The following is a 12,576-nucleotide window of genomic DNA, read 5'->3' as shown; positions in this document are numbered from 1 at the left end:
GCACATGGAAATACTTTTTAGCAAACTATTTATTTATTTCAGACTTAAATGGCGGACTGTGAAACTCAATCTCCCATGATTCCGTTGTACTGGAACTGACCATATAATAAATCAACTTAATTATGTTGTATTCTACACCAAACTTTTTTTTTAAACTATTACTCTGAACATATTACTTTGCATCTAATGTGCAAGATGGCACTGACAGAGATGGTCGCCTCGCCTCGCGTTCTTAGGAAACTATGCAGTATTTCGTTTTTTTTATGTACACTGCTCAAAAAAATAAAGGGAACACTTAAACAACACAACTCCAAGTCAATCACACTTCTGTGAAATCAAACTGTCCACTTAGGAAGCAACACTGATTGACAATAAATTTCACATGCTGTTGTGCAAATGGAATAGACAAAAGGTGGAAATTATAGGCAATTAGCAAGACACCCCCAATAAAGGAGTGGTTCTGCAGGTGGTGACCACAGACCACTTCTCAGTTCCTATGCTTCCTGGCTGATGTTTTGGTCACTTTTGAATGCTGGCGGTGCTTTCACTCTAGTGGTAGCATGAGACGGAGGCTACAACCCACACAAGTGGCTCAGGTAGTGCAGCTCATCCAGGATGGCACATCAATGCGAGCTGTGGCAAGAAGGTTTGCTGTGTCTGTCAGCGTAGTGTCCAGAGCATGGAGGCGCTACCAGGAGACAGACCAGTACATCAGGAGACGTGGAGGAGGCCGTAGAAGGGCAACAACCCAGCAGCAGGACCGCTACCTCCGCCTTTGTGCAAGGAGGAGCACTGCCAGAGCCCTGCAAAATGACCTCCAGCAGGCCACAAATGTGCATGTGTCTACTTCCGCGATGCATACAAAGCCCTCCCCCGCTCTCCCTTCGGCAAATCCGACCACGACGTCATCTTGCTCATCCCGACTTATAGGCAGAAACTCAAACAGGATGTACCAGTGACGAGAACCATTCAATGCTGGTCTGACCAATCGGAAGTCACACTCCAAGATTGTTTTGATCACGCGGACTGGAATATGTTCTAGTCAGCCTTAGGGAACGACATTGATCTATACGCTGACTCGGTGAGTGCGTTTATAAATAAGTGCATTGGAGATGTTGTACCCACTGTGACTATTAAAACCTACCCTAAACAGAAACCATGGACGGATGGCGGCATTCGCAAAAAACTGAATGCGCGATCCACTGCATTTCACCATGGGAAAGAGGTCTGGTGATATGGCTGAATATAAACAGTGTAGTTATTCCCTCCGCAAGGCAATCAAACAAGCGAAATGCCGGTACAGGGACAAGGTGGAGTCGCAATTCAACGGCTCGGTATGTGATAGGGTCTACAGGAATCATGGACTACAAAAATAAAAACAGCCACATCACGGATACCGACGTCACGCTTCCAGACAAACTAAACACCTTCTTTGCCCGCTTTGAGGATAATACAGTGTCACCGTCTCGGCTCGCTAACAAAGACTGCGGCCCCCCCGCTCCTTCTCAGTGGCTGACGTGAGTAAAACATTTAAACATGTTAACCCTCGCAAGGCTGCTGGCCCAGACGACATCCCTAGCCACATCCTCAGAGCATGTGCATACCAGCTGTGTGACTAGTGATCCATTTAATAGTGGCCAATGATTTCAAGTCTGATGTAGGCAGCAGCCTCTCTGTGTTAGTGATGGCTGTTTAACAGTCTGATGGCCTTGATATAGAAGCTGTGTTCGACTTACCACTCAAACGTGCTCAATGACAGAAGTGAAAAATTCAAACTAAGTTGTTAATTTGATCGATTTCTAATAGTACAACCTCGATTCAAAGCAGTTATTTTATGTAGCTGAACATGTCATTATTACAAACTCGTGAAAGTGACAAACTGACACGTTTTCATTTTCATCAAAAACGATTTTATATAGAAGGAGTTGCAACCCAGTCTCTCATTCATTATGTACTTTATGTACAAATTAGCACAATGTTTTTATGTACTAATAGCACAAACTCATGGCGCATCGAACTCCATCAATGCCACGCCCCTTCTGAATCCTATAACTCAATGTTCTCGGAGTTTGTGCTATTAGTACAAATAAACATAACTTTCTATCTACTGCTACCAAAACTTCATGACCTTTGATCACGTTATTTTTGAAAGGCAGTGACCAACGATGTACATCAATTTGACAAAAGTGATTCGCTCGAACGCGCCCATTGACTGCTGAGTCTGCTTCGCAAGCATTCCCGGAAGTCTCGCGATGTTGGGTCTCTGGGTTTAGAAACTCTGTGGCGCTGCCCCTCCTCACTGGTTTCCACTAGTTACTACAGCCACAAAGTGAAATTTGGCTATTATCGTAAAGATGTGTGAAAATTAAAATGTGCTTCTTGGTCGTAATTTAAGGTTAGGGTTTTGCATAAGGTTAGCAGTGTGGTTAAGGTTAGGGTTAGCTTTAAAACAAATTTTACGAAAATAAACGGTAGAAATAGGCGGGGTTTATGACTTTTTGGCTGTGCGATCTAGTGACGAACCTCCTTACTAGTACTTCCGCACTGTAGGCAAACTGCAATCTTTTTCAAGACGATTCTAGATTGAAAAGTAGATTAATGTAAAGTGATTTTACCGAGACAGTTTTCGAGGCGTGATTTTCCTATTGACAATAGACGATAGGTGAATGTTTTCTCTAGCGCTGAAATGTAGTAATGCTGTTGTCTTTACATTCGGGACACTGGTAAAATATGGCCACTGTTTTAGAGCCGCATCTAGATTCCCGTGATGAAGAGAAAGAACGCCGAGTAGACATAATATGCTTTTGCTTGATCGTTTCACTAAAACAATGAATGACGCCTAGCTGTGTTTCTGTTTGATCCAAATGGAGTGACATTCTTTTTTCAGAATATTTATCAAACATCAGTTTGTCTTCTGACGATTAGGCTCCGCACAGCAGCATAATAATAGGCCTAAGAATATTAATCCTACTATATTATCAATTGAGATTGTTTTACGTTTTGATATGTTTCAGTTTTCATATTGATCTCTTATAATATCAGCATTATTGATTGTTCAAAGATTTATTTGATAATTAGAACGAATATATTATGTCATGATTTTCTATTTGGGTATGGTACACTTCACATTACACTGATAGTCATTGCTCAGAAACATAAATTAATGTTGCATTCTCTTATCATCATGTTTGACCCTGATAATGTAGTTTGAGCCTTTGTGATGTCTTATAAGCCTTTATAATGACATATTATGTCTCAATCTAGGACATTTTCAACTGCCTCAAGCTGGCTGTTATTAAATCAGGATAATTCTGATAATACTACCTCATAAAGGGATCATATTCTCGTAAAAAGTCTTAAAATTCATTTCAACCACATGATATTCCATATACCTGTTATCAAATGCATTGCCACTGTTTTCTCCCTCCCACCAGGCCTGCAGGCAGCTGCAGGAAGCCACAATGTCCATGGCCCAGCAGCAGAACCAGGTGATCCTCCAGTTCCGCTTCGGAACCTTCGGAGACTCTATGCTGCAGAAGATGAACCTCCTTCGCCGCCAGACCCGCTTCTGTGATGTCACCGTGCGCATCAATGACCTGGAGGTACACATCTATCAACCACCTGTGTTTTTGCACTTATTATAAGCATTCTCTGCTGCTTATATTATAAGCATTTTCTGTTTACCAAGTTTTTATATATTTTGTATCTTCTTTTTATCATTATTTTATTAGGCACATCACCATGAGGTGCAGTCTCTGTATGAATTGTGCTATACATTTTATAATTTTTAAAAATAAATATTATTATTAGGTCCCCGGTCACAAGGTGGTGTTGGCTGCCGGTTCTCCCTTCCTCCGGGACCAGTTCTTCCTTCAGGACTCGTCCACAAGGGAGGTCCAGATCTCCATGACCCAGGAGGCAGAGGTGGGTCAGCGGCTGCTGCTGTCCTGCTACACTGGCACCCTGGAGCTGCCTGAGCTGGAACTGGTCAACTACCTAACTGTGGCCAGCTTCCTCCAGATGGGCCACGTGGTGGAGCAGTGCACCCAGGCTCTCAAGAAGTTCATCCAGCCACGACACTGCCAAGTGAAACAACAGCCTCAGGAGGAGGAAGGAGATGGAGAGACTCTCAGAGCCTCTCCCATCCAGAAAATACAGGAGCTGCCCCATGCCCAGGTAATAAATCGTGAGGAGGAGGATGATGAAGATGATGATGTGATAATTCAGCCGATGACCTCAACCCAGAGGCGAGACAGGGGTGAGGGCGAGGAGAGCCCCATCACCATCGTAAAGGTGGAGGCCGTTTGTGAGCGGGTGTCGGAGATGTCTGACCGTTCCTCTGCTTCCATTGCAGGGTGCTTCCACACCAGCCCCCCATCGTCATTACACTCCCCTGAGCCCCAGCACTCCCTAATCAACTCCACCGTGGACACCCGGGCTGGTGAGATGACCATACCACATATGCCAGGATACCCGCTCAGCCCCCCCCCACTACCCACCTCAGCCACAGGGAGACCTAATCTGGGGGGGCACCTACGAAACTCAGACAAATCTCTTCAGTGGTACCACCAGTGCCCAAAGTGTGCCCGTGTGTTCCGCCAGCTAGAGAACTATGCCAACCACCTCAAGATGCACAAGCTGTTCATGTGCCTGCTGTGTGGAAAGACGTTCACCCAGAAGGGTAACCTGCACCGGCACATGCGGGTCCACGCTGGCATCAAGCCCTTTCAATGCAACATATGTGGCAAGACCTTCACTCAGAAATGCTCTCTCCTGGACCACCAGAACTTACACAGTGGAGACAAGCCCCATCGCTGTAACTACTGCGACATGGTGTTCGCACACAAGCCAGTGCTCCGCAAACATCTCAAACAAATCCACGGCAAGAACAGCTTTGACAACGCCAATGAGCGGAGTCTACTACATGACGGGGTTCTTGATTTTGAGTACGGGCGTCTGCAGGACTGTAGCATGGACAATAGCATGGACAATAAGCCTGTTGTTATGGATGACTCTCTTTAGTGCTGTATCAAGTTTAATTTCTGCTGAGTCATAAATTAATAGCTGCGTAGTAGTGTTAGCTGAATTGTAAACCGTATCGTACGGTACTTGAAGGTACAACACTGAATATTAGAATAAAAGTTACTGTAGACGTGTATACAGTATGTGTTCATATTTTATAACAATGTTAATTTAGTGAATGAGTTACCATGATATTTAAAAAGCTGCCCTGATTGTGTGGTGTCATTTTTGTAATACATGTAAATGCATATTTTATTTATGAATAGACAACAGAATGTGAATCTGTTAGATTTTTTATCAGATTAAAATAGCAAGCTTTAAAAATGTGTAATGCTGACATTTCTGTTAAATCACAACAAGTGTTCTTAAGTGAAATGAGTGCCAAAAATATTACTGACATAATTTGTCCTCAGGAGGATTGTTTTGGCTAAGGTAGCCCACAGTAGGACCAAAGTGATGATAGTGTGTCTTTAAAACATAATATGTTATTATTGTCGATTAAGCCTGTTTTGGAAATGGGTAGACAATAAATGCTTGTATCTTGTATGAGGATGTGACGTGGGTGAGAATGATGAGGATGTTGTGTTTCTACCATATCAGAGGAGCAGACACCCAACAGGAAAACAATGAGTCCCACATTACTTTAAGTGACACTAAAAGCTGATCTATTTGCAATGTTATTAGATTGGTAGGTACAGGTTAATTACAGTGTTTGTACACATTGGTACGTAGTACGGGCAGTTTGGGCCCAACTGTCAATTAGAATTTATTTGCAAATCTAATTGATAGCCTACAAAGTCCAAACAGCTATAGTTAGCTGTGCAACAATGTAAGTACTATGCAGTAAGTACTATGCAACAATGTGTATCTACACTGTAATTACACTGTACCTGTCAATGTAACCACCATGTAAATACTAGTATTTTTTTTCAGCACAATGGAACCAATCAAGTTACTGCATTCAGCCTGTAACCCCAAAAGCATTACTATGCTTCCTACAGCAGATGGAGCCATTGTATACCATGTAATCTCACAACATGATGCGCTGTCTTTTGTATTCTCTGAGAACACTACATGTAGTTACCCATTGTTGTGGTTGTATTACTGATGTTACAGTACTGTAATTCAAGATTGTAAGAGGATTTACATTGATGACCATTCCTCATGCCACAGCATCAGGGTTATTATAATGTAGTAAATGAATGTTTACACTAGTCTTTTTATCTGCTCCATTTAGATATCAATATACTATTGTACTTCATACCATGCCTTATGAATAGATGTATTCACTGTCACACTGATCTCTGTTTTATTTACATAGATATCAAATTAAGGGGCCACATCAGTTGATTGACTACTTGACTGGTTACAAGTAACCTACAGATAGTTCTATATGCACATTGAGTGCAGTCTAGCCTGCGCAGATTACAAGATCATTATACTGTATCATATTGATGGCATTTCTGAGAAGGTAAACACATCACCAGGGATTACAAATATCTACAAATCTGAGCAGGCCTGCACAGAGTATGTCTGTAAATCTGGAATACGCCCTCTGTGTGTGTGCAGGTGCGGTGGTGCATGGACGCATGGTCTGTGGGGCAGCTGGCATCTCTTCCTGTGCCTAGCCCAATCACTCAGGCAGACAGGATCTGCTTGGCTGAAACTCTGCACCTCTGCTGCGCAGCCAGTCACAATCCTGACTCTTGGCTCACTCACAATTACTGTAGTCAGCTCACATGGCTAACTGGGTGTGCTCGTTGTTGTCTCCTCCCGCTCCGGCGCTCAACGTCACCGTATCCACCGGTTCTGGCAACCCATCTTTACGCACACCTGGCAACCATCATTACGCACACCTGCACAGTCACACCTGGACTTCATCACAACCTTCATTACTTACCATTTATCTAGCACTGTTTTGTCAGTCATCAGGTAGTATTGTTTGTGTGAGATGCTTCTCTTGTTTTGTATCATTCCATGTTCGCTATCATTAAACTCACTAACTGCACCTGCTTCCTGACTTCCTGTGTCTATGTTACAATTGTTCTGTGGAATATCTCACTTAGACGTTGTCACTGTCTATGTTCTGTTCGTACAGATATAGCCTTTTTTGTGTATGTGGCCCATATTAAACCAGCTCTCTGTGTGTGTGTGTGTGTGTGTGTGTGTGTGTGTGTGTGTGTGTGTGTGTGTGTGTGTGTGTGTGTGTGTGTGTGTGTGTGTGTGTGTGTGTGTGTGTGTGTGTGTGTGTGTGTGTGTGTGTGTGTGTGTGTGTAAATCCATTAAGCAGCAGCTACAAGAGGAACATAGCTTTAATCTTCGAATTGCTTAATTATGTAAACTGAAACAACTAATTTGATTCGTTAATTTGGCAAAAATGCTCTGTATTCACATTCATGAGTTCCTCAAATGTTTTGCTAATTGTGGGCAGGAGCCCTTAGCCTAAAGGTGATAATTGTCAATTTAATGCACTCTATGACAAAAACACAATGCCAAAGAAGTGTGAGTTTTGTTGATGTTCTGTTTTGGAGTCTGCAGACACAATGCCCAGAGAACTGTCTATGGCCACTTGCCCTAATTTGCTGTTATTATTCAACTGAATCCACAAAACAACAGTGATACGGAACGTTATCAACCAGCCAAGTCCGCCACGACTGATGGTGAAAGATCTTTTCCAAGAAGCCATGTGCACCTCAGATAGAATATTAGACATGTATTACCACTCTGGGACTTCAGACTCCAAACTGTGGTCATTGTTTTTACAAATGGGACGTTTGGGTAGAAATATGGAGCCCTTTGTTAAACAAGTCTTGTCTAGAAATAGCTTCAAATGTTTTGTTTTAGTGCAGAATATCAAATATTAGTCACCCAGTGAAGCCCTCAGAGCTCCTTTTGTTCTCCGCTGGACATTTTAAGATGTTTTAAGTGGCTGCTTGTCTCACAGAATATGTCTGTCTTAAGGGGCTGGATGTCAAGAACATTCATTCAATTATACTGAGAAGAAATACAATGTTTTTAGAACTGGTCCTGTCCCTGTCTGACTCCGGTCAGTGTGTTTTCTGTCAGATAACAGAAACATAATGATGTAAATCATAGGTACTGAGGACATTATATTGTCAAGTGAAGTGCATAATACCTATCCACGGTAGTATCCACTTCAGTAGATATGTCCTGGAGCAGGGGCAGATTGGCCATCTGGCAATTTTGGCAAATGACAGATGAGCTGGACCATTTTTTAGTTGGGTGGGCTGGTCGAAATTGACACACATCATTTTTTTATTTTTTTATAAAATAAATGAAAAAGGTGACATGGCTGGTGGCCCATGAGCCTGTTAAGATTTGTTTTACAATTTTATTACAGTAAAGTGTATTATCCTCATGATTCCTGTAATGAAAGTGTGTGCCCTACCCCTGTGCCTGTTTAGCTGGGGCCTGCTGTAAGTGTAGTTATTTCTCAACTCTCAATAGCAACTATTTTACAAGCAAGATATTTGATATGGCTTTGAGATATGGAGCGGCGCGAAGTGCTCACCGGCCATTGTGAGGGCTACTACCAGCAGTACGGCCGGGACGATACCAGTATTGCGATATTTGTCCATGGCGAAGCAGATAAAACTCTTTGGTTCTTTAAAAACCTGCTGTATGTAAAATATTCTGTGCTGTAGCTTGGAAAATAAATAAATGTGACTCTGGATGACAACATAATGATGTTTGTTTCCAACATTAGGGCTGTTTTCCTAAAGAAGTTGAATCCATTTCGTGTTTTGTTTCCTTTCCCTGATACTAACGAGTATCGCGATACTGGTATCGTAACGGCCCTAACCAGCAGTGGGTATTATTTAGAGTTAGCGATCTAGTTAATGTGTTTTGAGTTTCCACTTCCTCAGGTGTTGAACTCCAATTAGCCTATGATATTAGTTAGTGCACATAAAGATGTAAATGTTATGTGTCAGCACTGTTGTGTCAGGGTGTAGGGTGTATGTTTGGGGATGGGGTGTGTGTGTGGAGCGTGAGTTAGCGGACCGTGTAGTGACGTGGGCTGGTGTGAATAAAATGCTAGAGCCTAATTTTTGTCCCAGTCCTCCCCTGCCCTGGAGTGCTACTGGATGTGCAGGCGTTTGCTCCAACGCTACTGTAACCTTCCTAATCAAGGTCCCGAGGAGCAGCTGTGATGTGTCCACATCAACAAAAGGACAGCTACCAGAAGGTAAAACAAGATTACATGTCCTCGTTCCTGTCTCTGTGGCAAAAAAATATAATGATTTAATAATATACAGAGCTACCGTTCTTCATCCAAACTATAAATTAATCATAGGCTACATGAGAAATTGCTGATATGTGATATTGATTTCTGACAAAAGTGTGTGTATGTGTGTGCGCGTGTGTGTGTGTCAACTTTGTCCAAATTGCTGCTGCTTTCCTCTGGTGTTAAGACCAAGATGACTGTTTTAAACATATCAAGCTGCCTGGTGTGAGAGGGATCATATTAATACATCTATGAAATCAGTGTAGACATTTACTTTGAGTGATTGAACAGTACTGAAATCCAGTGAAGTGGAATGAAGTCTAACTGATTGCCCTGGGGAGAAGCTGAAGTAGCACTGTCAGTCATGTTGACTTTCAAAATCCTGCTCTTCACTTTAAAACTAGAATCCTTAATTGGTGAAACTGCCATATCCGTTTAGGATATTACGACAACAAGGAAGTTACTGCAAACAACAAACACTGCAATTTTTTTAACCATGCAATTATCTAGATCCCTCATCTCCTCGGTTTCATCACCAAAACAAAAACAATAAGAAAGGCGCTGGGGAAAACTGTGGCGCTGTTTCCCCAAATGTAGTTTCCATCTTCAAAAGGATGTTGAATTTGTGCAATTGTCCTTAATTAGCTCACAGTTACTGTATTTAAACTTCACATTGTCATTGCTTTACACACAGTAGCCTACCAGCCTTGGGACATATTCTTCTATACACACACAGTCCCTCACTGTCTCTTTCTCACTGTATTTATTTTCATTCATTTCATCTCTCTTTGTCTTTCGCCTGTTCACACACATACATTCTACTAATTAAAAACCATTCATGGGGAAATTAGATATTTTTACTAATCTCTTATCTGTCCTCAGGCAAAGCCGAGGGTGCAGAGGCTGGGAGCGCTGCTAAAATCCCACTTCCATTTCTCAGTCTTATCACTCTCACTCATTGTTCTTAATCAGAACCTTGAGATGAATAAAACATACTCCAGCTGTGGCAATTAGTGCAGCTTACTGCCGGGGGTTTCCTGTCACTGTGTGTGTGTGTGTGTGTGTGTGTGTGTGTGCGCGTGTGTGCGCGTGTGTGTGGACATGTTTAACTATTCTTGTGGGGACTTCTGGAAGTAATAGTAAACAAACCAAAAGTTTACCAACTGTGGACATTTTGTTAGTCCCCACGAGGTCAAAGGCTTTTTCTAGGGGGTTTAGACTTAAGGTTAGAATTACATTTACATTTTAGTCATTTAGCAGACGCTCTTATCCAGAGCGACTTACAGTAGAGTGCATACATTTTATTACATTTTTTACATTTCAATACATTACATTTCATATACTGAGACAAGGATATCCCTACCGGCCAAACCCTCCCTAACCCGGACGACGCTATGCCAATTGTGCGTCGCCCCACGGACCTCCCGGTTGCGACAGAGCCTGGGCGCGAACCCAGAGACTCTGGTGGCGCAGCTAGCACTGCGATGCAGTGCCCTAGACCACTGCGCCACCCGGGGGGGTCATTTAGTGTTAGTTTTAGAATTACGTTAAGGGTCAGGGCTAAGAACTAGGGTTAGTTTTAGGGTTAGGAGCTAAGGTTTAGGGTCTGGGTTAAGGTTAGGTTTTTGGGTTAAGGTTAGGGTTAGGGTTAGGGTTAGGGTAAGGGTAAGGGTAAGGGTAAGAGTACGGGTTAGGGTTAGGGGTTAGGGAAAATAGGATTTTGAATGGGACTGAATTGTGTGTCCCCACAAGGTTATCTGTACAAGACTGTGTGTGCGCGTGTGTGTCTGTGTACAGCATGTACGTTCACATACTATATATGACCAAAAGTATATGGACACCTGCTCGTCAAACATCTCATTCCAAAATCATGGGCATTAATATGGAGTTTTTACATTTAAGTCATTTAGCAGACGCTCTTATCCAGAGCGACTTACAAATTGGAAAGTTCATACATATTCATCCTGGTCCCCCCGTGGGAATTGAACCCACAACCCTGGCGTTGCAAGCGCCATGCTCTACCAACTGAGCCACACGGGACCACAAAGTTGGTCCCACCTTTGCTATAAACAGCCTCCACTCTTCTGGGAAGACTTCCACTAGATGTTTGAACATTGCTACAGGGACTTGCTTCCATTCAGTCACACACATGTAATTCTCATGAAGAGAAGACGCCAAGACAGGGGATGCAGGTCGGGGTGCCTTGTGAGAATTTGTCGGCGAGTGGGTAAGCCGCCTCTACCATCCGTGCTATTGGCCAACGTGCAATCATTGGAGAATAAACTGGATGAGCTCCGTTCAAGACTACCCTACCAATGGGACATTAAAAACTGTAATATCTTATGTTTCACCGAGTCGTGGCTGAACAACGACATGGATAATATACAGTTGGCTGGTTTTTCCATGCATTGGCAAGATAGAACAGCATCCTCCAGTAAGACGAGGGGTGGAGGTCTGTGTCTATTTGTCAATAACAGCTTGTGCGCAAAATCAAATATTAAGGAAGTCTTGAGGTTTTGCTCGCCTGAGGTAGAGTATTTTATGATAAGCTGTAGACCACGCTATTTACCAAGAGTTTTTATCTATATTTTTCGTAGCTGTCTATTTACCACCACAAACCGATGCTGGCACTAAGACCGCACTCAACGAGCTGTATAAAGCCATAGCAAACAAGAAAATGCTCATCCAGAGGCGGAGCACCTAGTGGCCGGGGACTTTAATGCAGGGAAACTTAAATCTGTTTTACTTAATTTTTACCAGCATGTTACATGTGCAACCAGAGGAGAAAAAAAAACTCTAGACCACCTTTACTCCACACACAGATACGGGTACAAAGCTCTCCCTCGCCCTCCATTTGGAAAATCTGACCACAATTCTATCCTGATTCCTGCTTACAAGCAAAAACTAAAGCAGGAAGTACCAGTGACTCGCTCAATACAGAAGTGGTCAGATGACGCAGATGCTAAGCTACAAGACTGTTTTGCTACCACAGACTGGAATACGTTCTGGGACTCATCCGATGGCGTTGAGGAGTATACCACATCAGTCACCTGCTTCATCAATAAGTGCATCGATGATGTTGTCCCCACAGTCACCGTACCTACAAACCCCAACCAGAAGCCATGGAATACAGGCAACATCCTCACTGAGATAAAGGGTAGAGCTGCAGACGAACCATCAAACAGGCGAAGCGTAAATACAGGACTAAGATTGAATCCTACTACATCGCCTCCGATGCTCATCGGATGTGACAGGGCTTGCCATCGGATGTGACAGGGCTTGCAAACTATTACGGACTACAAAGGGAA

General features: G+C 42.9%; 1 protein-coding gene across 2 annotated transcripts; it reads left to right on the top strand.

Moving 5' to 3' along the window:
- Positions 1–2,518: 2,518 nt before the first annotated feature.
- Positions 2,519–7,035, top strand: LOC120057491 (zinc finger and BTB domain-containing protein 26-like). 2 transcript variants are annotated; one of them, XM_039006124.1, is made up of 3 exons: positions 2,519–2,723; positions 3,435–3,602; positions 3,811–7,035. In XM_039006124.1, the coding sequence occupies exons 1-3, from the start codon at positions 2,667–2,669 to the stop codon at positions 5,020–5,022; spliced, it is 1,437 nt and encodes a 478-aa protein (XP_038862052.1). In that variant the 5' UTR covers positions 2,519–2,666; the 3' UTR covers positions 5,023–7,035. The 2 variants fall into 2 exon arrangements, with proteins under 2 accessions (XP_038862052.1, XP_038862103.1); XM_039006175.1 differs by having other exon boundaries at positions 2,521–2,662.
- Positions 7,036–12,576: the final 5,541 nt, after the last annotated feature.

Source organism: Salvelinus namaycush, chromosome 1 (genome assembly GCF_016432855.1).
Source record: "Salvelinus namaycush isolate Seneca chromosome 1, SaNama_1.0, whole genome shotgun sequence".
NCBI classification, from domain to species: domain Eukaryota; kingdom Metazoa; phylum Chordata; class Actinopteri; order Salmoniformes; family Salmonidae; genus Salvelinus; species Salvelinus namaycush.
The sequence above is the reverse complement of the archived record's forward strand: the minus strand, read 5'-3'. Positions and strand labels throughout refer to the sequence as shown.